The sequence below is a fragment of the Sander lucioperca genome, chromosome 13, assembly GCF_008315115.2.
Source record: "Sander lucioperca isolate FBNREF2018 chromosome 13, SLUC_FBN_1.2, whole genome shotgun sequence".
In the NCBI taxonomy this organism is placed as follows: Eukaryota; Metazoa; Chordata; class Actinopteri; order Perciformes; family Percidae; genus Sander; species Sander lucioperca.
In genome coordinates, this window is record NC_050185.1 from 30,860,508 (window position 1) to 30,885,552 (window position 25,045).

The 25,045-nt window shown below is 41.5% G+C and overlaps 1 protein-coding gene across 3 annotated transcripts in view; it reads right to left on the reverse strand.

Moving 5' to 3' along the window:
* The window catches only part of zbtb16a (zinc finger and BTB domain containing 16a), a 159,369-nt gene that overhangs the window by 130,554 nt on the left and 3,770 nt on the right, over positions 1-25,045 (reverse strand). For 2 of the 3 annotated variants that reach the window (XM_035991069.1, XM_031308209.2), the window contains exon 2: positions 20,823-22,146. In XM_035991069.1, the coding sequence (XP_035846962.1) occupies positions 20,823-22,057 (1,235 nt within the window). In that variant the 5' untranslated portion in view covers positions 22,058-22,146. Of the gene's footprint in view, positions 1-20,822; positions 22,147-24,633; positions 25,025-25,045 lie in introns of those variants that run through there. The other variant, XM_031308210.2, reaches the window with a different exon arrangement.

Consider the following 25,045-nt stretch of genomic DNA (forward strand, 5'->3'; position numbering starts at 1 on the left):
GTTTGTTTTTGGTGAAATCAGTGGCTTGTTTGAAATAGAGACAGTGAGATATAAAGAGCTGATCTCACTAGTTTCATATTTTGGGAAATACAACCATTGACAAATTAGGAGATGGTATGAGAATAAACAGCTATGTGCCACTTTTTGTTACTCACTGACTGATAGATAATGATGTTAAATGGTGGATAAGCTGTAACTTAGATCAAACATGATCCAGTTATATCTGAATCAAAGAAGCCAAAAGTGCGGGATGTGTTAGCTAATATAGGATGAAGTCCCAAACAGCTAGTTGCAGCTGGATTGTCACTGTTTGCTTCCATTTATTCCAGACACTGTCTGATCATAAACTACTTTACAGCAATTGGATAATCTTCACCTTCTAATAAATGCCACTTTTGCAATTTTTGGCCATTTTGTGTTGCTGTTTGATGTCATGCAAGAGTGGATGAACATGTAGCGGGAGAGCTTTCGCATTTCTTAAACACCCAGTGTTTTGTAGCTGAGATTAATGTGTAGTGCACAGGAAGTGATGCTTATATGGTTGTCTTTATGTGGGACCACATAAAAGTAGGGCTGGGCGTGGAAACTTTGTAGCATCGAAAGGTGTTAGGTATCAAAAGTTGGCATTAAATGCTTGGTGAAATGGCTTGTTGACTCACTCTATAATTAGATATTTCTTGTTTTAAATCAGGAAAGCATCTATGACTTTAGGCTATATTTTATTTGGATTTTGAATGTATAATTTGTTAAAAAAAAAATATATATATATATATATATACTTTCAAAACGATGGTAATGAAAAATATATTACTTTGGTATCAGGTAACATAATGGCAACAAATTCTGACATTTTCAACACCTAACACTAAATCAAATATATGGCTATTCGGCATAAGCAGTGATAAACAGCGTGCCTGGAAAGATGGGCAAAACAGCAGAGTAACAGGTGCTGAACTGTAAAGATGGACACAAGTCCTAGAGACTATGGGTAGATCTACTAAAACCTACCACAAATTACCCCAAGGGCTGCTAAATTTAGCATTGCCACATGTTGTGAATGTTGCCGGATATGTAGTAATACTGATGAAGCAAATCAGCAAAGCCACAACTGCTGCTTGATTGTTGTTGCATGCAGTTGATGCTGGTTAACATGTTCGCCCGTCTGTAAAACAATAGAGAGCAAAATATGTGTTTTCCTTTTTAATCTGATTAGTAAAGTAAGTAGTACATTCTTTTGATTGCTTGCTTTAGTCGTATTGCACTGAGCCAGATCTGTTGCACTGCTGCCTGACAAAAAAATAAATACAAGCAGAAAAAATACATACGTGGGAAAAATAATAGTTACTGCATTAAGCTAGTTTCATGGTAGCCGCGGTGTTCCCGGCACGCACCATAAAATGACGTCACCACGGCTGGCGTTTCCTGTCATTTTCATGATGATAAACCTGCTCAGTTCATCTGGCATCTGTCACCTCACATCATCAAAAGACTGATCCACAGGTTAACCTGAGATGAAGGGTGATTCAGTTCGCTACATGTCAGCATGAAGAACAGAAGAATTATTACACAGCAGCAGGAACAGAAGCTGTCCACGTCAGCAGCGAATGGAGATTTGAAGTGCACGGTCATGGGATTACAGCTGGCACATCATGTCCAGTGTGTTTACCATATTATAACAGTGCAGAGCTCCATCACTGTATTGTTGCTACAAGAGGATAAAGTTCATTCTTTCTTATCAGGACTGTAATTCTTGATAGCCATGCACACATCTGTCAGCGGCTACATTTTCATGGAGGATTATCTGACCGGCCGGCAGACACACTGCTGCTACTGCAGTGGAGTTTATTTAGGAGGAGCGAGAAGAAATTTGTCATATGATTATTATTATATTTGGCAGTGTGCAAACTGAAGAATGAGATGCCATATTTTGAAGAGAGCAGCTTTTTGAGTGTTTCAGGGAGAAAGTAAGGCCAGCTGGGGATGTCACAACATGTCCGAACTCCTCTTCTGCTCCCTGCCCTCATCACGCGTCTACTGTGCTCTCTCAATCTTAAGGCTGAATAGATATATGTATGATGTCGGAAATACTTAGAATGACAGACTCTGACATTTTATAGGTAAAGATACATAAAGAGAGATTTGGGAATTTAGCTATTTTTCAACTCTTTATTCACTCAACTTGTATGTCTCTGTATGCATTTTGATGGTATGGGAACAGTTACCTTGGTTTAGTCAAAGCCTACAGGAAAAGTATTGGATTTAGTTTTGATATATATTTTCTGTGACTGTTATCTCCACCACACTGTAAAACTGAATGCCTTAATTTTTCGCCTGAAAATGTAACTAAATTGACCATTAATAATGTGGCAAGTACAATATTTATAATTGATTAAAATATTTTTAGATATTTTTCCTGGAATACCTGCACAGTTGCCAAGTAAAAACTCTTACATTGACAAATCCTTAATGTATAAAAGGGTCTCCATGTACCAGTTCAAATCCTTTAAACCATCCAAGTATTTCGTAAAAATAAATGAATGATAAAACACATGTGGGCCACTACTATTCTTGTGGGCTGACACCTTGACCATAGCCTGAGATGATGCAGGTCAAGGTGATATGTATGCATGCAAACCGAACCAACTAGCCTGAGTACAAATGGATGAATAAAGATAAAGTGAAGCAGTATGCACAGCATACAGTGAATGTGTTCTCTTCTAATCCTGTTTATTTTAACTAGCATCTTTAAGAGCTCATTGAATGAATTAAAAGACAGTAAACAAGGTATTTTTGGACGAGAACTCCCTCTCCCAATAAAAACATTACCAGTCTTTTCCATGGCTGCTGACGGGTTTTATGAAGACTGCGTGTGTAATGACTTTTCTGTAAGATTCACATGACATAAAAAAAAAGACCACAACTCCTGTGGCTGCCCTCGGCTCAGAACAAGGGGAAGTGAATGTTTGTGACTAAAATATAAAAAAGAAAGGATTGGAATGCTATGCTATGCTCTTCTTTATTAGGGTCCATCATTTGTTATCTTTGTCTGTGTTATGTGACCTATTGTATATCATAGTCAAAGGTCTAGATCATTCCACTGATAAGTCCAGGCTAAATGTGCACAAAAGTTGAAAGATTGTGGTGTCACTACTGCATCAGTCAACTAGGTGCTCAATAGGGATGTAACGATACACCCAACTCACGATTCTATACGATTCACAATTTCAAGTTCACGATGCGATTTTCTCACGATTTTTATTAACAGGATGAAATGACTGAAAAATATTCCTTTATTTATACTGTGATACAGCAGATGTGTCCTCTTATCAAAAGTGCTACTGGAATAGTATTTTATCTTAAATAACAAAAAATGAATAAAAAAGTTAAAGACTAAAGAAATGCTTGTTTATTGCTAAGGCCATATGGTTACATTACATAAATAAATGTAATAACAATAACTTATAACAACAACTCTTTTCAACAGTCACTTGCTGTTGAACGATATAAAGAAGAAACACTAGATGGCAGAAGGACCCAAACGCAACACTGTCCACGCTGTCTCAAAGTGCAGCGAGTCTCCTCTGTGTCTTTAGCTGCAGACTGTTGTACGTCCCGGGGCTGGAGTCCTTTCCAGTGAAATACAGTCACACTTTACACCGTTTAGCTGTCAGCATTTTAACCGTGTTTAAACCAGCTAACGTTACTGGCTAACGTTACCTGCTGTATGTTAGCTAGCGTCACGCCCTAGGCTGTTTAAAAATTGCATCGCGATTCATTTTTATCTCAACCGGTTGTAATCTTTACATATTTAAATCGATTTTTAACCAATTCACAATGCATTGTTACATCTGTAGTGCTCAAATAACCTCTTTTATTAGTATTTATGAAGTCAATCTGAGACAGAGAGGTGTGATATTAACTTCTTAGGAAAGAAGCATACTTTCAGAAGCTTGCACCGCAGAGGATATGGATGGTAGCACTAAGAACACAGCAAACACTGCTAAATAAACAGGAACCACCAGGAGCGTCCCAGTGGGGCTGTTGGAACAACTAGAATCTACAAAGTGGACCTTTGGCAGAGATTATCCTGTCAAACAATACATAGGCTGTGTTTTTACCCATTCTGTAAAACACCCTGATGAAGGCCCTGTGCCTGAATGTGTTGGTTCAATACAGAGCTCACTCTTCCTCAGATGTACACAACTTGAACCCCTAACCATGAACATGTTTCCAATTTGAGTCCCAACTGTTTAAAAAATGGCATCAATTGGCCATCATGGACATTTTCTTTCTTCCACAAGCAAATGGGATCCCCTGTAGACCCATTGAACTGACTGAAGACTGAAAAACAATGCCATATTCTTACGTATGACAATCAGACATTGAGAAAAAACATAATTGTTCTTGGTTTAATTCCAATTTCATTCTCACATGATCCATGAAATATCAATGACTTAGAATTACGTTTTTCTTTTTTTGTCCTACTGTATTCCTTCGCCATTATGATTCATTTGTAGACAAATGAATGTCGGTTACAGTCAGTGCTGCAGAAATTCAGGCAAACCCACATGCTGGCAATGAAAAAGACGGAAAATTGAATGCCAGGATGCTTATCTGTACAATATGTATCGTTATTTTTGTTCAGATTGTAAAAATGCTTCAGGCATCTGGCAACTGTACATGTAACCTGACTCAAACATAAAGAGTTGGGCCCATGTGTAGTTAAACTGACATGACATACTGTAGCTTGGGTCTGGACGTTTAGCTGAAAAAGGCATTATATTCCCGACCTGGTTTTGAAATTATACAACTGGAAATTAGATATTAAACACACATTTCCACCCCAACAAAAGAGCACAATAACTAAATGCTATGTGAATACATTATACACACACAAGCATCCGCAAACACAAAGCAGACAGCCATAGTCTGTGCTCTGTCTCTCATAATGTCACTACAGATAACGGTCCAACACCTTCCCAACAATGCTTCCTCTGGCCCAATAAAATCATAAAACGCCTCTCAGACTGCTTCCCTCTTTTTCAGTGTCTCTTTGAACTCGGGTGACACTGAATGCAGCCGAGGAGATGGTAGACGCGACAGTGTGAACAGCAACAGTCTGGTGCTAGACACCACTTAACACCCGTACTGCAATTTACAGTTCAAAGTGCAAGCCTGAAAGAAAATATTTAAGAATGATGGGAAGGATTACCGATACATGTGCCACATACAAAAGGGTGATTTGGCGCTTTATCGTGCCTGACGGGGTTAGCGACAAAATGGCGGTGGATGGCATGTGTGGGAAGGTCTCGCCAAGGCACGAGGTACATAGTGAGTACTTGTCAGTCCTCTTGCAGGAATAAAAGAAAAACCAATGCCATCGCTGAATGGCGAGACAAAAATCGAAAGCGCGGCAAAGAAAAGGGAGGGTGATGTTTTCAAAACAAGCTTGAATAGATGCACGTTTACAGTAGCACAAAGAAATAAATGAAGCCCTTTGAAGAGCAGAGCTGTTTTACCAAAAGGACTGGGCAGAGAAACCAGCAATTTTGCAATTCTTCTTTTGAAGGTTTTCTTCTGTTTGGGGTGGAGAGTTGGGGGGTTTGTGGCGCACTGGCAGCTGAGGCAATCTGGGTCTCAAGCACATCTAAGGTTGGGCAATTAGTTCCAGTGCCACTATTAATGTGCTGAAGGGGCGCGCTCTGCGGGGGGTTGAGGGCTCGGCTCAAAGGGCTTCGGTCCTTGCCGGGAGGAGGGGGGGGGGGGGGGGGGGGAATATGGCCAACAAAGGTGGGGGTCAGGACCTCGGGGCCATGTGAAAGCTGTACCATGTCCACTGACCTCTGCATGCTTGTACAGGCCCGGCCGCCAGACCGGCCAACAAACGGAAACATGGCCGGTACAGTTTCTGCAAATTTCCAAGAAGAAGACTGGCAAACATTGAGCTGGTTTACAAACTGAAGCTAGGTTCATATTAGCAGCTCAATACTGTCCTATAATGAAGTATTTAATAAAGGCCTCATCAAGGCATTGTTAATGAGGCTCCTCCCCGACAACCCTTGGCCAGACTTTTGTTTTTCTTTGGATGTTTACCCCATTTCATTGTAGGATAACTATTTAATATTCATTCCGAAGCTCATATGAGTGACTAGCACTTCCTTTACAATTCAGTATGTGGGGATCACACACCTATGAATTATTAGTGTGGATTCAACGAGAGTTTAAGTGCCAACGCGTTTAAGAAGATGACATTCTGAGGATTACAAATTTCTGTTTACTATTATTTTTTTTCTAAAATATGAAATTCAATTTTAAGACAGTAGCAGACAAAGCAAACAGTGAATGATATTGATTTGCCTGATAAAGTATTACTTTCCATAGGACATTGTCAGACTGCAACACCTGTTATAAATACAGTAGGGGTCATCACCAGTCAAACAGTTAACTTCCCCATCCTTATCAGAATGCTCCTTGCTGGTAATTTTTTTCAGTATGGTTTTATCTATTGGGAATATTTTTTCCCAGAGTGAATAATCCTTTTAATCATAAATTGCCATAAGACGTCCATTATCATCTGTTCCCAGAGCCCAAATCCACGTCTTCAAATGTCTTGCTTTGTCCAAAAAGAAACAAAAAGATATTCAATTTACGATGATATGAAACAAATAAATCCCTCACATTTGAGAAGCTGAGAATGTTTGGCATTTTCCTTAAGAAATTACTTAAAAAGCTTAGTTGATTATCACATTATCTGTTGATTGGCTAACTAATTCGTCAACTATACTAAATGACAATGACAATCCAATTTGTTCATCTACGTCTTAGAAATTTTTCGGTCTTCTTTTTTTATCCGGAAAATATTTAAATTTGGCTCCGATGTCAGTGAACTATACATCGACTAGAATATTGGTCGAAGACGGAGGCAAATCAAAACACCACACTGCATATTCCCTTTGTAGGGCCTTGTTCTGGCCTACATTGTACCTTGACACCCACATGCAGCCCACATCTCTCTCCAAGGCTTTTGATCTTCTCCCTAATATGCCAAGGGTATTTAGAAGACAGAAAGCGAGACGTAAGCAGAGAAATGTAATGCCAGCAAGCCCTTTTCGTGCTGCAGCTGTGCTCTGTGATCCAATACATTTTTACCTTTCGCATGTTTGTTTTTTTGAATGTCATTGGGACTTTGGCTGCAGACTGATTTTTTTTTAATGCAAGCCGCCACAGTTGCTGTTACAGACGGATGAATGAGGACAGTAGCTGCTGCAGAGCTCTGCTGCTTGCGTTTTAAACGTAGCTTTTCAAGGCCAATCTTAATCCAACCTTCAACTCTCCAGCATCTTATTACACACAGCTCATGGTCAGTCATATTTATATTCAACCTGGAAATACTGTGTGTTTTCTTTAAGAATTTATTCTTTTTCTCCATCTTTAATTTCATTTATTTATTTATTTTGTTACATTGGTAGGAAGGTTTTTATTTTAAGCTAATGTACGGATATGCGGATATTTTGGAAAAAGGGATGTATATAAAAGTATATCAGTATTTTAATGTCGTAGCAGGTTAAAGTGAAGCCAATTTGAAATATTTTACATATGATTGGATAGTTTTGTCAAAAGCAATGCATCATATTTCTCTGTGGAAATTATGAATCTGCAAAGTAACAAAAAGTGGAGTGTGTAGCGGAGTACATTTCCAAGAAGTAAAGCCTCTAAATTGTACCTGGGCAAATGTGCTTGGTTATGATCCAACGCGGACTACGTCTCTGAACAAAAGGTCAGAAAAAGAACAAGTCCATTCTTTCCTGCCCTTTCTACATTTTTGGAAAAAGTTGTTCTTCCTCTTTGTCCTTTCTCTTTGTCCCCTGATTGGTCATCGATGGCGGCTTCAGCCAGATTCAAACCCTCTGCCGCTGCGGCTTGGTGGGTTTGGCCCATGCGCTGACCACTAGAGTTTGACAGAAGCCTTTGTGTTCTCTCAGGACAATAGGGGTGAGAGGTGGGGGGGTCAAGCCAAACTGCTGTACACCCCCAACGCACCCCGCTTCATCTGTAAAGTTCTCGCCTGCTGACCTTTAACCCCTCCGGTCATTGTCTGAGCAAAAATAATAAAATCTGTTCCGGCAAATAAATGCCTGACAGACTGCTGTCCTTATTGTACGTCTCTGCTGGCTTTTCCCTCCATCCTGGCCTGCTGATATGGTAGCTTGACCCTAAGATTATGGCAAGATTATTCTTGAGTCTTCTGACAGATGGTACCGGTTCACTTTCTCGTGCTGGCTCTTGGCAATTTCTTTATTTCTTAATGAAAGGCAACAAAGAGGAATTGGGTTGGTAATGGATCGTGTGGGATTAAGCTTAATACATGTACTTGACAGCAACTGCTTCAGTGCAGAGGTGAAAGAAGTTGTTGTTTGTTTCACTCCAACCTGCTCTGAGACCATTTGGGTTTTGGATTTGTCAGGAAACAGGGATTATTACAGAGTATTGAATGTCACGTGAGAGTGAAGATGACCTAACTAACTGATTCTGAAGCATTGGGTTACAGCAAGCTGCTGCGAACCCTTTTTTTCTCTTCTTTTACTGTAATGTGTATGTTTCTTTAGCTTCTACGGCAGGTCAAATTATGTGCTTTGCTTATGTAGGTCACAGAGTCACTTCAGGACAATTGAAGTGAGCATGCAGTCATTTGGGATGGTGTTGAATTTTCTGAGCAACACCCTGGCAAAAGAACACCTATTGAGTTCTTACACTCCCGCCATTACTGTTTGTGTAGGAAGGTGCAGCATGTTCTCGTCCTTAATTAAGCGTTTTTCCTGACCCACGATTTGACTTGAAAGACTGCACTTTTCCAATTGCAAGAGCTGCAATTTTAAGTATTTTGTATGTCAAATGTTGCAGCTTTAATTAAAAATGTCCACAGCAAAATCAGGGCTTCTGCACTGACTGACTATCGACAGTAAAATTGGGATCACATTTTTTCCACAAATCATTCAGACCTTCAGCACATATTTTTTAAATTGTGTCACATCACAGAGAAGTGTACATGGAAGTCATCACTGCCGCCTTTTCTCTCTGAAGCCAACCCCCCCCCACCACCTTTTCTTTTTCCTCTATGAAGCAGCTACCCACCCCACCCCTACCCACAGACAAAAGTCAGGTCTGTAACCCCTGGCCCCACCCCCGTGCTCTTTGACCTATAGTGGAGGCCTGGCTGAGCACAAACAGTGGTCGTCCCCTGAAGCCCTCCCACCACCTCCACTTCCACCATAGTCTCCTGTTTCACTCAGGCAATGAAAGGGCCTACTGTAAATAATGGGGGCCTAGCTGACCCTGGCGTTTATCTGGGCCTGAAACTCCTGCATCCATCCTACTGTAACAGAGCCCACCGCTCACAATAGACTCTCTCATGGGTGTTAGACTGTAGGCTCTCTCCCCTCTGTGCCCACTCAGAATGGGGATTAGAAAAAAAAAAAAGAAAAAAGGAAGGGCCCCTGTCAGGTCCTCCGAGGGGGTCAACCCCCTCCAAACCAGCATCACAACCCCATCCCACAGACACTTTAGCCTTTGTCCCTGTGTGAGGCTTGGGAGCAGGGAAGGATAGAGGGAATGTGGAGGTGGGGCTAAAGCCTGAGACCAATCACTCTGACAAAATGCTGGATCAAACTCACGGCTCCGAACAGCATCAAAGCTCACTCGCTGTGCTAAAGCCACTAAGACATTTCCACATTCAACTGTGTGCTTCCTTCTAGATCCATCTGCGCAGTTGGAGGATAACACTTGGTTTTCTAAAAATATTTGTGAACTTTTATATTTTACAATATTGCGGGCCTAAACCAATCAAATGTAATATCTACAGCTGAAATGAAAAGTTGAATGATTGATTGATTAGTCAATCAACAAAGAAAATCTATTTTGATCATCAAAAATGCATAAAACCAACATATGTGTGACACTTTTCTGACATTATACAGACTCAACCACTAATTGATTAATTAAGAAAATAATCAATGTAAAAAGTGTAAAAAAAAATAAATAAATAAATAAAAAAATAAAAAAATGTAATGTTGTCGACCTGGTTTAATTATCTTCCAGAATCTTCAATTTTATTGATCTCTTGCTGGCTATGAGTGATATTCAAAAGACGAGAAGAAGAAATAAATTCAAGTTAGGGGATGATGATGAAATGTCTTTACAGGCTCGTCCTGTCTGTAGGCTAGCCAGAGAGAGAGAGAGAGAGACCCAGACCTAGAGAGATTGAAGAAGGTTCCGGGTCAGAGGCTAAGTGAAATATATCCCCACTCTGAGGCATGCAAGAGAGAGGATGCAGGAAGCTGAGGGCCAGAGATAAGGGCACAGACGTGGGCGATAAGCACCCAAACACCTGTTAGGGAAGCTCCAGCTCTTCGTCTCAGACCAACACTCACAGGAGGCAATAAAACACAAGCAGGGAAGGAAGAGGTAGGAAAAAAAAAAAAAAAAAAAAAGATATGGACAAAACCATCAGCCGCTGTAATCTGCTTTTCTTTTCCAAAAGGTGAGCGCAGAGAGTGAAAACCGCAGAGGGTGTCTGGGTGCTGCTGCTGCTGCTCGTATGAGGGGGATAAAAGCCCATCCTGTTTTACAGCATGCTTAATGGCATATGGTGGGAGCCTACAGCATCATTTGTAAGGTCAGCGGCGAGACAGGAGTGGCAGAAATGATGCTGTTTGAGTCATGACATGTCAGAGCCACCCGCTTCAGTGATCAGTCCAGGAAATGGAATGGCTTTTTTTTTTCTTCTTCTTTTACTATCCCACTCTCGCCTTTTGGGGCCCAGGGACAAACAGACACAAAACAATCTGAAAGCGGTCAAGAGAGACCTTGGAGACGCCTGACAGTCAGGCAGTAAACAACAAAGAGAGGATCCATGATGTGTCAGGAGAGAAATTCATGGGCTGATTACGGCAGGAAAACCGTCTGACCGATCAAATGACGTTTACTGTCAAAAACCTCATCAGAGATCTGGAAATGATGATGTCAATTAGGGATTATGTCATAATCTGACATCTTCCAGTCAAGGGTCAATCCAGTCTGATCTAACGGTAAACACACATACAAATATATATTTTATCTTTTCATCACTATACAAAACATTGTAATTGCCTACTGTACCATTGAAAGGTCACGTCATCATCATTATTTATGGAAATGGAGGGGTTTGCAATGACTAAAGACCAGTTTACATTCTACGATTTGACATATATTTAAAACGATGGTTTTTTTTTTAGGGCTGATTTGAAATTTTTGGGACTAATTTTGATTGCGTTTAAGCAACAAAACAACAAATAAATGAAATCAAAATGAATTGAAATTGTAGTATTTTCCACTAGAATAACCTTTACAGAAACTATAACTGAACAGTTACAGTAAACAAAACACAATGTAATATTTTGCCATATTTAATTAATTAAATTTATCATCATTTCAATAACATAGGTTGGTTGCTAGTGAAAAAAATTGGGGACTGAACTCACATTTTTATTATTATTATTTATTTTTTTTTAAGATTCATGTTACTGCCCTGGGCTCAGTGAGAAAAATGTGATGGCATGTGCTTTGTTTGTTCCTTATTTTGCCACCACATTTATTTTAAATGTTGAAACCAAGTTTTCAGGGACATTACTTTAATCCCCCCAAAATCCTGCTGTGGTGTGTGACATATACTTTAAGCTACATACTTTTCCCTATACAAATAAAGATTAGAATAAAAAATAAAAATAGAAAGTTGTAGTGTTAGAAAAAAAAGCCTTTGTCTGTTTTTTTGTAGTTTCTTATGGGGAGTGTTGTGGTTTGTGGTTTTGTGCAAGATACTGGCCATGAGAGTACAATGGATGAAGATAATGTACAACAATACAGATTGATTATTTATTATAGAACTGGGCAATACTGCATTGGCTACAGAAAACCCTTATATTGAATTTGCTGCGATGCAACATTTTGAACTCCATGCAAGCACAATTCTATGTGTTAGAAGACAATTGTAAAACAATTAAAATAGCACATACTGTTATAGAATAAGGCTTTATCAGTTAAAATTGATAAACAATTCAAAATGGGTGAAAAGGCCCTTTAAAATACTGAAATACAGTGGCATGATTTTGTACACACCCCCGCGATGATGTATGCATTTCTTCTCCGACTCGCACTCTGTTTTTAGACATTCTTGCTCTTCAAGCAGACAAATCTCACTTCAATTGAATTTAACCCCCACCTCGCATGCAGCCTGTGTGAGGGGGCCAGCCTATCCATCATCAGCTCTCTCCTTCTGGTAATCTCTCTGGGCGTCTTCGGTCAGCAAATACATAAATCAATTATGGTTTTAAGCTTTATGCCATGATTTACCCAACTGATCCCTCCTGGATTACAGCGGAGCTTAAAAACGTGTCAGTCGGCGCTAAAGCTCCAAGTTGCCTTGACATTCATCGCACTCAAGCCACGACGCTCGCCAAGCAGCATGTCAGATGCCACAGGTTCAGACCTGACGGCATTTGGAAAAGGCTGACAGGCAGATATGGCTGCTTTGTGATAATGCAATGATGCTCTTTGTTGGTAATACCATTTGGATTTCTTTGTGTCACAACCTAAATTTGTCCACGGTAGAGTGCCCGAAGGGACAAATTTCACAATGCCAAGCTAGACGTGGCATTTTTGCAACAAATGTGAAAAAATAATAAAATCTAAAAAGAATTGAATTATTAATTACTAATAAAGGTGCTAGTGGCCAGTAAAACAGTAAGCATGCTAGTTGCTAAGTAGTATTAAAGGACATGCACTGCCCCTAACGTCCTTCACTCAAATTATTTTCACTATTTTCTTAACAAAAATGATTTTAATAATGTTGAGGTTTTTAAATAATTTTATACTATGACATATATTAAGAAAAGTATTGACATATTGAATAAATGGGTCAATGTGTTCTAACGGCCATTAACTCTAAATTAAAATCTGTTGTCTATTAACAATTCTTGTTGTGTTAAGTTCTGATTTTGATTTAAGTTAAGGCAAGTTTTTCAAGTCAAGTTTAGGCTAAATTAGTTTGACTTAGATTTGTATTGTGATTTATCAGATTATTATCATTACCCCTAATTATTGGACCAAGTCTTATCTGTCCTTTCGTGCTGCCAATAGTTTTCACTGTATTTCTGCTTAATAGTTTTCACTGTATTTCCACTTAAAGAACGGTCGTCCATTTTGTAATCCAAACTGCTCGGGATCACTAGTCATTCATTGTCAATTATATTTTGCATATTCAACAGTAGCATAATGACCCATTCTAAATGTGCATTACCAGTAACATGAATTATTGGAAGCTATGATTTTAATTTGGGTTTTGAGTAGATAGCTAGGCCTATCTTAGTATTCACCTGTTGAGCAAACATGTTTCCATGGGCTCTGAAGAGCTAGATTAAAAGCTCACATGGTGCTGCTCTGGCCTCAGTTTCCTACCTGAGAGCGCCTTTGTGACAGGTGACGGTGGAGAGAATGTGTAATTTTTATGACCAGCTTCTTAGCGTGCTGGTATCACTCCATTGGGGCCCCTTGCCAATCTCTGGCAAACCATTCAAGTGGCAACAAAGAGGCTAATTAGAAGCTCTCTTGCTGGAAGCCCGTGGAGGACTCTGGTTTGATACTTCCCAGGGAGGCTAGGGGGCCTCTGAGGTGGCGGTGTCTCACACACACACACACACACACACACACACACACACACACACACACACACACACACACACACACAGGTTGGCCCTTTGGCTCTAGCACATTTGCTCATTGTGGCCGTCCTCCTTACGGTCTGCCAGAGCAATAGAATCAGAGAGGGGGAACCGACACATCTTCTTTCATGTGGCGGGGACCCAGAGAGGGGATGCTAATGGGATATCGATGGGATTAGAACCCAGAGCGTTAAGGTCCAGGAGAACAGGGGCAGGGCTCTATGAACTAGAACTAAAACCCACTCAGCTTTAGGGCCGGATCATTCTAATTCTATTGACTTTTTCTTTTTTAATGGGAAAGTTGACAATGATGCATGCACCTTAATACAGTAAGAAAGTCTGCCAAGAGGAGAAGGTCTGAAAGTCTAGTAAAAGGTTTAAAAAATAGAAAGAAATGCTATTAAATCATTCTCCCTGCTGAATTTCACTCACTGTGCATTTACAGAGAAACAGTGGTACAACCTCTTTCCCTGCCAACACTCACAGCAGCTTCTGGGAGTAGAGATAAACATCAGGAAGTTAGGGCCGATAACACATTTGCATGTCACCTGATAACTGGCTGTAATTAGTACTCCCCTTAAGCCCTCCCCCCTCACAACATGACAAAACAAAAAAACAAAAACCAACACGCTCACATGGACAAACACAAGGCCAACTTCCAGTACAGTATGTTATCCTTATCCCTCCCTCCAGACCACAAGGCCCCCACAGGGACAAAAGACAGGGGCCTCCGTGTGTTCGTTTCATAGCAGCCCCTGCCAGACCGCATCAGCAAAGGCCACGTCTGCCGAGCGCTGTTAGCCACACAGAGGCAGCTGGTCGCACCAAGTCAAGCTGTTAACTTTTATTGCACAAGCACCTCCCTCCACTCTTATCTCAGAGAGGGAGGTGATCTAATCAGCCTACTGATTAGATCGCCTCCCTCCATTGCCATAGCCACTGCCTAGATATTAGACTCCCTTGACGGTGCCCTTCTGTTTTTCCTCCCTCCATCCCATTTCAAAAAAGCATCTCAATTCCTTCTAAAAAAGCCGCTTCACCAGATTTAAAATGACTCGCCACCTGACAACACTGCAAGACTGCAGGACAATAAAATGCTTGATCTGTACTAAGGTGTGTGTCTGCATGTGTGTGTGTGTGTGTGTGTGTGTGTGTGTGTGTGTGTGTGTGTGTGAAATTCCACATGATGTAGCCCCCTGTGTTAAGTCTTTAATCAATACATCTCCCTATCCTGTCAGTGAGGACAGAGCCCAGATCTGAGATCAGACTGATGGCGGTGTAAATCTTTACGGTTCAACCGGAGCCTTTTAAAGCCTGTCTATAATTGGGCCTCAGCCAGCAGCTGCCTCAGCTGCGGCTATCACCATGGGCCCGGTCAAAGCGCCAGTTCCTCAGGGGCATAAACAAACACTGCACCTCCAATAAGAGCCAAAAAAGCACCTGTGTGAGGATAAAGAGAGACAAGATGTGGCAGCCAGACTTGAATAAGCCCTCTGCTGTTGTCTGTGGTTGAGGTATTTCTTGGAGAGGTGTTTTCGTGGAGTTAGGCTTTTTGTGCTTTTGGATTATTACACCAACATGTACTGTACCTCTGAGTGCAAGCCGGGGAGACTTAGCTCACTGAGTGATTTCAAATAGAGGGTAATCCACTGCCATGTAATGGATGCTTTGTTGACAGGCTTCTTTCAGGAAGCAGGAAAATGCTTGCACAGTTTTACAGGTTAGGATCATAAGCTGGAAACTGCTTTAGTTTTAGTTTGAGGTATTTTGTTTCAGACCAAAGGTGATGTACTGTATTCAGGTAGCGAGACTGAGACAATGAAGCAAACGACTGACTGCCAACTGCAAAACACACCGTATTATCCATAATTTTTCAGCTATCACTGTTCTTTTTTTCATTTACACAGAAACAAATTCTGAAATTGAGCAGAATAATCTACCTGACAACCTACAACAGCACCATTCAGATTTTCTAGCACATGTGCAGTGATACATTTTGGTCAACAAGCACAGATGTCTGACGGAATTAAAGTCACACAGATCCAAGCGGACCCTCGTGGGCAGTCTGATGCTCAGGTCCATGCTATATCTAAAAACTTAGTTCTGGTTTATTGGCATTTCTTTAAACCAATCCCAATTGTCTTGGATGGTGCAAAGCGCCACATGAAGCAACGGTGCCTCTGCAAAATAGCCTCGGGAAGAAACTTGTTTTGGTGGACCATGAGTACATTCAAAGTTTTAGTTGTGCGAGAGAAAACTCAGATTGGACAGATAGTCTAGCTAGCTGTCTGGATTTACCCTGTAGAGATATGAGAAAAGGTTAACCATTGTCCTCATAAATCCACCGAAGTTTAGAATGCCAACACCAAAAAAGTGGAAGGTAACGGACATCCGGCCGAAATGAAAGACATCCGGCAAGTGGAAGGTCGTGGATATAGACTAAAGCTATATCTGACAACATTAAGGGTAGATGGATATAGGTAAGGTAGTTGCTATCTCATGGCCCGTGTTGCATCTGGTGAGTGTTTCACAGTTGGACATCAATGCTGGTTGACAATGGTACAGTAGCAGCTACTGTGGTCACAAAATGGGTGCAGCAGTGCTTGTTCGACCTAACAATGTTTTTAAACCACGAGCAGAACCATCAAAAGTCCATTTATTTTCTACAGATCCCAGCAGAAAATTTGTAATGCTAACATGCAAATGTATCGATTCTCTGCAATTTATAGAAAAGTTGGTCACAGTTGAATTTTTTGACAGGTTTTCTATTTACTGCCAGTTGCTAGCTAGATAAACATGTAAATGGGAGCCATAGAACCCAAATTTGGGCAAAGAAGGTGACATCTGGGTGGAACCAAGCATTTGTTAAAAGGCAAAATACTTTGTGTGTCAAACCATTCTGAATTAAGTATTGTGGTGCTGCAGAGACGTCCCAGCCTATAGTAAAATCCTACAGAAAAAAATCTTTGTTTGGTACAGATTCTCGCAAAAATCACACTATAATAAATTACAATAATGATACAAAAATGATCATTCCCTCCAATATTTTGAATCATATCGCAATAGCAATCAATACTAGTCAAAATAATCAAAAAATGTAAATCTTTCCTCGTATCGTGCAGCCCTAGAAGAAGTGATGTTACCTTGAAAGATTATGGTGGTTTGCCTTTCTAAAAGATAAAATGGGATTTTTTTTAAATAAAATGTTATGCAAGTAGAGATTATTTTAAGCCAGCATCTGCAAACATTTAGCTGTACTTTATCTTAAACTACTTTTATGATAAACTACTAGTCATCATGGTGGCCATTCGCTCGTGGCTTTAATGTATAGTACAAAAGCAGTGGTTAATGGTTGATAGTGGCCAAAGCACACAAGTGTCAGTGTGTAGGGAAACAGCTTGTACACCTTCCACTGGCCTCACCTCAACGTGCAGGGCGTATGTGTGTGCATACATCGTTATCACCTGCAACAAACGCTATGGCCCCCTATCTGGCTCAATCTGCTCTTGGTTTACTGAGGATGAGTGCCAAGGGTTATCTGTCCCACTCTGATATGCACAGATAAGAGCCTTGGGCCCACTGTTTAAACACCTGGGGCCCGGGGTATTAGAGCGCCCTCCATACCCCTTTGCCACAAAAGGAGAGGAAATGGAAGAGTGAGTGCTGGCTGCTGCTGCTGCCGCTGAGGGAAATGTGTGTTAAAAGTAATAGGCGCATGAGTGTGTGCGTGTGCGGAGGTTAATGCAGGGGTGATTATCTCCACCACTCCCACCTTGTACCCCAATACTTTCATCAATACTAAGCATAACATGATGAAAAACAGCGAGGAGAGGCCGAAATTCATTGACTAGTCTCATTCATGTTCCCCCTTCTTCCCCCCTTCAAAAAACCCAGGCTGTATTATGAAAAGAGTTAAAGCATTGACGGTTATCAGTAATGTTTAACGGCTATATGCTGTAAAAGCTCCCCTTTAAAATAGGCTCTCTTTTCACTTATGTGATGTACATTACAGCGAGGGTCAGTCATTTGCATGAGAATGGACAATTAAGTGAAAGAGATAAACCCAAGGCTAGTTCCCGTGAATTGGATGCTGTGTTTGGAATACCAAGCAGTGGAGTTTTTTTTTTTTTTTTTTTTTCTTCTTTCCCCTGCAGAATTAGCCCCCTGCATCATGCATTTATTTTCCCAATAATCACTCAGGCCCTTCCTGTGTTGATTATTTTCTCAGTGCAAGGGTTACTAAAATATTGCTGTAATTCTGTCTCCCTGAAACAGTAACAACAGTCACCCTGGGCTTCCTTTAAGAAATAAATCTAGGGGTTGTCAGTGGGTAAGTGATGGTGGTGGTGGTGGGGGGGGGGGAGTTGTTGTGGGATTGCTTAGATTCAGTCAACCTATAGGACACCTACAGAATAATGTGCAGCCTTTCATTAAGCTTCATACTTTTCTTTGGAAGGCAACTTAAAGATCGGGCTGCACTTGAAATCTTTCAGTACTAGGGCCAATACAATACCTGAGTTTCATTACGGTCTTTGAAACCTTACTTTAAAAAAGCTAAAGTTCTCTAATATAAACACAAGTAGCCATACAATGACTTAACCTAAGGAAAGTAGTCTAAAATTGGCAAATCATTGTGGAGTTCTGTTAAGGAAATAATTACAAATCTGACGTTCAATGATAAATCAATTGATCATTTTGATCTGTCTGAAAAAAGTGTTGAGGTTTCGATACCCAGCCCTACTTCAAGGTAGCATCTCTTGTGCTTACACATATGATCGGCATACATTTCTGTACTCCTCACACAATATACAATGTATTTAGTCTGGGTTGGGTGTTTTTTTATGATACAATCCAGGGCACAGAGGAATGAAAGGGAGCAGAGACTAAATTTATACAGGAAGTGGGTACTTTCTGGTGCGTTCATTTTAACATAGACGTGCACACACAGACACCTCACACCAACGACCTATGCCACATCTGGAAACAATTACACTCATGTTTGACTTGACCTGCCTGCACCAAGTGAACTCTGCCAACTTTTTTATGTGTTTGTTGCAGAGGCAGCGGTGACCCTGACACACTGGCTGTGGGGAAATGATGTGCAATTAGTCAGAGGGAACACGACTCCGCACGTCTGAAATAAAACATCTTGTATTCACATCAAAAGAATCAGGCAGATTGACAGGCTGCACACAGAAAAATAAAAGCATCGACCTGATATGCTATCAAATGACCCATATTGGAATTTGTAAGGACACGAGGAGCGGCTGAATTATCAAGCATCTCAGGGTAGCAGAGCAGACCTTTCATGTACGGACGGCAAAGCAGACAGCGCATGATGCAATGTTTGATTTCTACACTTCAGGAGGCCGTCAGGACAGCGTGTACAATATTAAACAGTGTCGTGTCGGTGTATCAACTAGTCTAAATTAACCCATTAGTATGCTATGGGGAGAAGCGGGAAGATCAATGCATGAAACAGTTTGGAAATCTCCTTTGATACAAGATTTCCCAGCTTGAGCGAATTGATGAAATTCCTCTTGGAACACAGGCAACCATTTCACACGCCAGACTTTTCACAAGACAGAGACTAATGTAGCCTGTCCTTTACACGCAGTGAGACGGCATCACAGCGTCTTACACAGAAGCTATAGTGCATGTTAAAGTTGTTGTTAAAACCAGCTTAGGAAGAACTGATCATAAGCAGCACGGAATTTACTTCTACAGTTGCAGTTTAAAAAAAAGGACAGGTAGTGTCAGTCCATGCAATTATTATTCAATGAATAATGAGCACTCATCATGAAGGCCACACACATTTGTACACTGCCAACTGCCAACACCAAAACACTACAAAGTATCTGATTTCACCTCTCATATAAAAGGGAGTCAAGAACACTGCACAAAACCTGGTGTAAGGCTGCAAACAAGGACATTTCTCTCTGGTGTAAAAGCCATTCTGTAATATCAGTATTTTCTTAAGACACATTGAGACAGATTTAAAAACAGAGCAGCTTGGACTGAATAAGTTCAGCTCTTGTCTCTTAGCCATGGAAAACAAGATACCGGCTCAAGTACGAGGGGATGGTTGATGGGATTCAAAACCTCAAGTGAACTTTAACCATTGTGCATTCCTATTGATTTAATCAAACATTACAGGGTAAGAATGTGGCCTTCAAGTAAGAGAAGACCTCCAGTCACAAAATCCACAAAGAAGTGATGCAACTATACATTCCGTGAGGTGCTTGTATGCTGACTGGGCTGATGCAATTTCAGATGCAGAGATATATACAATGACATAACATATACAATGACACTTTTGAGAAAGTCTTCAGTAACTATTTGGTAAAGTCTCCAGGCCTTCATTTATTTATACACATTGACTGAAATAGCGCTGCACTGATTTACTGCCACTCCCGTCCTAGAACTACCTCCTTGTCTCAGAGCCCAGGTTCAGCCCTTATTTCCTGGGCAGACCGTCTACTCTAATTATCAAGCTAATAAGGGCCCCCCTTGTGCAGTTATGGGAAAGGGGAGGTGAGTTGAGTCCAGGATGAGGGGGTACCACTTTGGTAAGTGTGTGTGATAGCTGCCACCCACATCTCGTAAGGCATGACTAATGGTCTTAGACAATGTTACGACAGCAGTCACCTGGGAGTGGATCTTTGGGCCTGAGCCACACAGAACTAAGGTTTGTACTAAGGTTTACATCACTTATAAACAGAACAAACTAATTTTTTTATTCTCCACAAACCAAGCCTTAAAAAGATTTTTTTTTCCTCAGTCAAAAACAGGTGACTTTCACCTGGGGAAGCCTTATAAATGAGTCCCTGTTACCCAAATAAATCATGTTAATAATATGTATTAGTAGTAAGGTGTTTGGTAATTGTGAGGACAAATGACTTAGGAATTTAACTTTCTGCTGGGCATTATGCAAACTGCCTATGTAATTTTGCATACACCATGAAAAATGTGATTCATTGAAAAGAAATTGTGCTGAGAGGCTGAAAAGGCCCATACATTTCAAGGTTAAAACAACATGCAAGCAGCTACTCAAAATAAAACTTGGCTTACCTGTGCTGCTCTACAGAATCGTTATCTGGTAGTTCTGCACCGCAAACATTGCATCGTTCATGCTGGTTCCTGCCGTCTGGTTTCATGCCCACTGCCAGCTCCCCGAGCTTGCTGAAGAATTCTCTCTGGATGAAGCTCTGAGGCAGGAGTCCCCCGTAGGCACTGAAGTCCATAGACATTGCCAGGGCTGGGGACATGGGGAGAGAGGATGCCATGGATGCCGGCATGGACATGATGCCATCTGATTTATGATTGACAGGTAGGGAGTACATCGAGGCAAAATGTTTCTCCGCCATTCCCGCCATTGCTTCCAGCCCCATCTGGCTGATATCAGCTTGAGGGTCGCCCATGCCATCATCGCGGACGTGATGTAGCTCGCGTGCACTGGTGATTACGCTGCTCCTGGTTGGTGTTCCTGGACCGTCTCTGTTCCTGTCCTCCCCACTTCGCTCTCCGTTGCTGGAGGCACTGGACTCCATGTTTGGAGGGCTGTTATGGCCGTTGCCACCCATGTCCACTTGCATCATTTCGGTCTTGATCTCAGTCATCAGGTGGTGGGAGTTGCCGTGGAGCTGCTCACCCCCAAAGCCCTGCTGGAGCAGAGACTGGCCGATGCTCATCAGGCTGTCCACAGCAGCTTTGGTGGGGCTCAGGGTGGAGACACCGAAGGATGTAGACACCGAGGGACTCTGGTCCACCATGCCAGCCATGATGGTGACTTGCTGGGTACCTGACTGATAGGGATTCTCCATGGAATGCTTTTTGGAGTTCTTGGCTCCATTGTGGCCTTTGCGCTCATCATCCTCCTCCGTGCTCCCGTCATTAACATTGACCTCCACGTCATTCTCATCTGAGGACTGGATGGTTTCCAGGATCTTGAGGCATTGCTCTTCCAGGTATTCAATCTCCAGGATCTCTGCTGCATACAGAAGGTCATCTAAGTCCTCCACCTTGGCCTGGAGCATGGCAGTGTAAGCATACTCCAAAATCTGCTGAAAAGTCTTTGGTGAAAGAAAGTCCAGGGTGTAATGCTGGCTGCTGCGGTGGAAGAGGATCTCAAACATTTTGCTTGTGCAGGCTAGCACAGTCCGGTGAGCGTGGAACTCCTGGCTGTCTACCATGATGACCACGTCACACAGAGTCCCGGCCAGACGCATCTGGTTGGCCTTCTGCAGCAGGGCAGTGGGATGGTTGGGGTTCTGGAGCTGGATCATACCCATTTTAGTTAAATCCATTATGTCGATGCAAACCACGAGGCCGACTCATGAGGCTCGCCTTCTCCGCTCAGCAGTGTTTTTAGCCGTCTTTGTAAACAAGATGAAACCTGGAGGGAGAGACAGAATGAAAATGAAAATCTGTAAAAATGATGTGCAAAACAAATCCACTAGTCTTTGCACTTTCAAATCCAAGAAATGCAATCCTCGTTTTTTTGTTCTTCAAAATGGATTAATGAAATGCAAAACAATGCATGAATATGAAGTCAAAATCCCCAAATAATCATCTTTCAAAAAAATATACAAGCAAATTTATTAATTACAGTTTGTAAAGAAAAGTAATGAATTTGTCGATACATGTATTTAAAGTAAGCCACAATTTATTTTGTAAATGGAGAGTGTGAAGCCAGTGGAGTTTCAATAGCAAACATCCTGCAGGGATGGTAAACTGTGCAGTCGCATTGTTCTCAAACCAGCGGAGAGTATTGACTGTAGATTTCTGAAGAGAGCCAATTTGTGAGCTGTCCAACAGGCTCACCCTGCATACCAATCAGTCTAACATATGTTATGTTAAAAAGATGTCTTCATTTGGTTATCTGATGGGGATGTACACACAGTTAAACAAGTGTGAGTTGTGGTTTTTCCACTGCTGCTTGGCTCACAAAGGCCGTCAGCAGCCTTTCTGAAATTAAATAGCATCTTACTCAGTATTCCCAGCACAGACGGGAGCTGGGAGCAGCGGCCAGAAATGGATGGAAAGGAAAGCAGAATGAGGCAAAAGAACACAACACTGCAGCACCAAACACCCTGCTCGGCTCTCAGTCACTAATGTTGAATATCCAAATGAATGACTGTCTCAGTGACTACTTAACTCGTTTGGTCCAAGTTAACAGGGCAACATGTTGCTCCACCTCATATCTACCAAATACTTCCACCGACTCTAAACTGATGAAAAGAGGGTTAAATTAAATAGTCTCCCCACTAGATGTCCTTTAAATGAATGATTGTCTCTGTGATCACTGTTAACACAATCATTCAACTATCATCATGACCTATACACTGAAACAATGCTTTCTTCATTGTTGCCATTACATAAACTCTAAATGAATGGCTACCAGCTAATTGCCTCCATTGGCCCACATTCTGGATGAGCTCATTGACGTCCAATTTTTATCTACTCAATTTTCATTCAGTGTATATGGCAAATATGCCTATGACAATGACACATTTTCACTGAGTTCTGTTCATCATTTTCTGTTTAGAGAATCTTCATTTCAGAAGCTTAACTTTCATTTTCAGAATCTTCAATTTCATTTCTGGGGAGCTTAATTTTTCTTTTCAAAAGTGAGAAAATAAAAAGAGAAGTTTGTGAGCACTTCTTTTCCTTCCCCCACACTTGAGAACAATACACACTTGGACACAGAAAAAAAACAAGAGGACGTATCATCAGCCTTCCACCTAGACGACTTTTCTTTAAAATAAATAAATAATATTAGTAATTCCCAGATATGCAAGCTCATTTAAAAAAAAACTCCAATCACAGAAGCCTATACATCAAAACATGCAGACGTTAAATGATGCTGGCAGCTATTGTTTGTGTTGGGAAATAAATAGTCTTGCTGGCATTCGGGACACTGGACAGTTTGTTTTTGTTCGGCTCATTGATAAAATCGATATAGGGAGGTAGGTCATGATGAAACCGCAGGTTCTGGTCTAGCTGAGCTCAGCCTTCCAGTCAACAGAGGTCATGCCTAAAACCCCGACATTATCTTTATTACAGGTATGCCAATATAGCTGCGATTTATGGCCCCCGTAAATGATCAATGCTTGTTGCGCTCTGTGGGCTTTTAGCCAAGCTGTGGCTTCCCTGGGACACAATGTAAAGTTGCTTTTGGACTTTATCGCGTCTGTTAGCTCTCTATTAATAAAAAGGACTGGGCTACAGTACGTGCGTCTAGACATCAGCGTTAATATTGGGCCAGCCGCACCAGACAAATTATACAGCGCGTTATATGCATTATGCAAAACATCACGCACTACATTAAGTACATTAAGCCAGGAGAGATTTTCTCTCTCTCGCTGGAAGACAATGTAGAGCGCTGACAATAAGCACATCGGGCCGACTTCACAGTAAAGAAGGCAGCATAATCAATGTGATCACGAGTTGTCTGCCATAGCGCGCCTTGGCGACCCAGCCACAACAAGAATAAACAGCGTTCAATATTCCAGACCACGAGCCACACTGACAGACACAAATGTGGAGAAAGCGAAACGGCACAACGTCCCTAAGGGGGACAATCAGAGGCATTTTTTTTTTAGAGCGTGCTAAAAAAATAAAAAATAAAAAAAGTAGCCTACACGAGACAGACAGCTGCCAGAATCTCTCGCCGATTCAAGCCAGCTCTCCTCTGATCAACGCACAGGTGTTTGTGGCTGAACGAAATACTCAAACACTGGCTCTTTGCAATTGATGAGAAGGAGGGATGATGTAGAGAAAGACACCTAAAGGATAAAGAGCAAAAGAGTGAAAGGGGAGGGGGGGGGGACAGTCTCGATAACAAATCAATTTGCTATTGCATCTGTTACCAGTTCCCCACCTCACAGTGTGCTGCGCGTGCTCCTGCTAATCGATTCTCGGTCACCAATCAGACATCTAGTTGCCTGTCAATCAATTGTAGTGGGACTGTAACAGTGACTGGATTTGGGTTTGCTTTCCAGTGTAAAAGACCAGTGTCCACAGTCCTCATCATGACGACATCACGGCTAAATGAGCCACACTGGTCTGGTGTGCGCCTGGAGACACAAGGGACGGGCAACAGTGTCGCTGTCTAACAAAATTGCACAATTTTCCATCAAAACGAGCAAACGCGATTTCTCCAGTAAAAAGTCACATGGAGCGGGGCGTCATATGTTGTCTGTCTCCCCGGTGAAACAGCCAGACCTCACGTCCTCTAGCTGCGATCTCCAGAATACTAAACCAGAGAGAGAGAGAGAGAGAGAGAGAGAGAG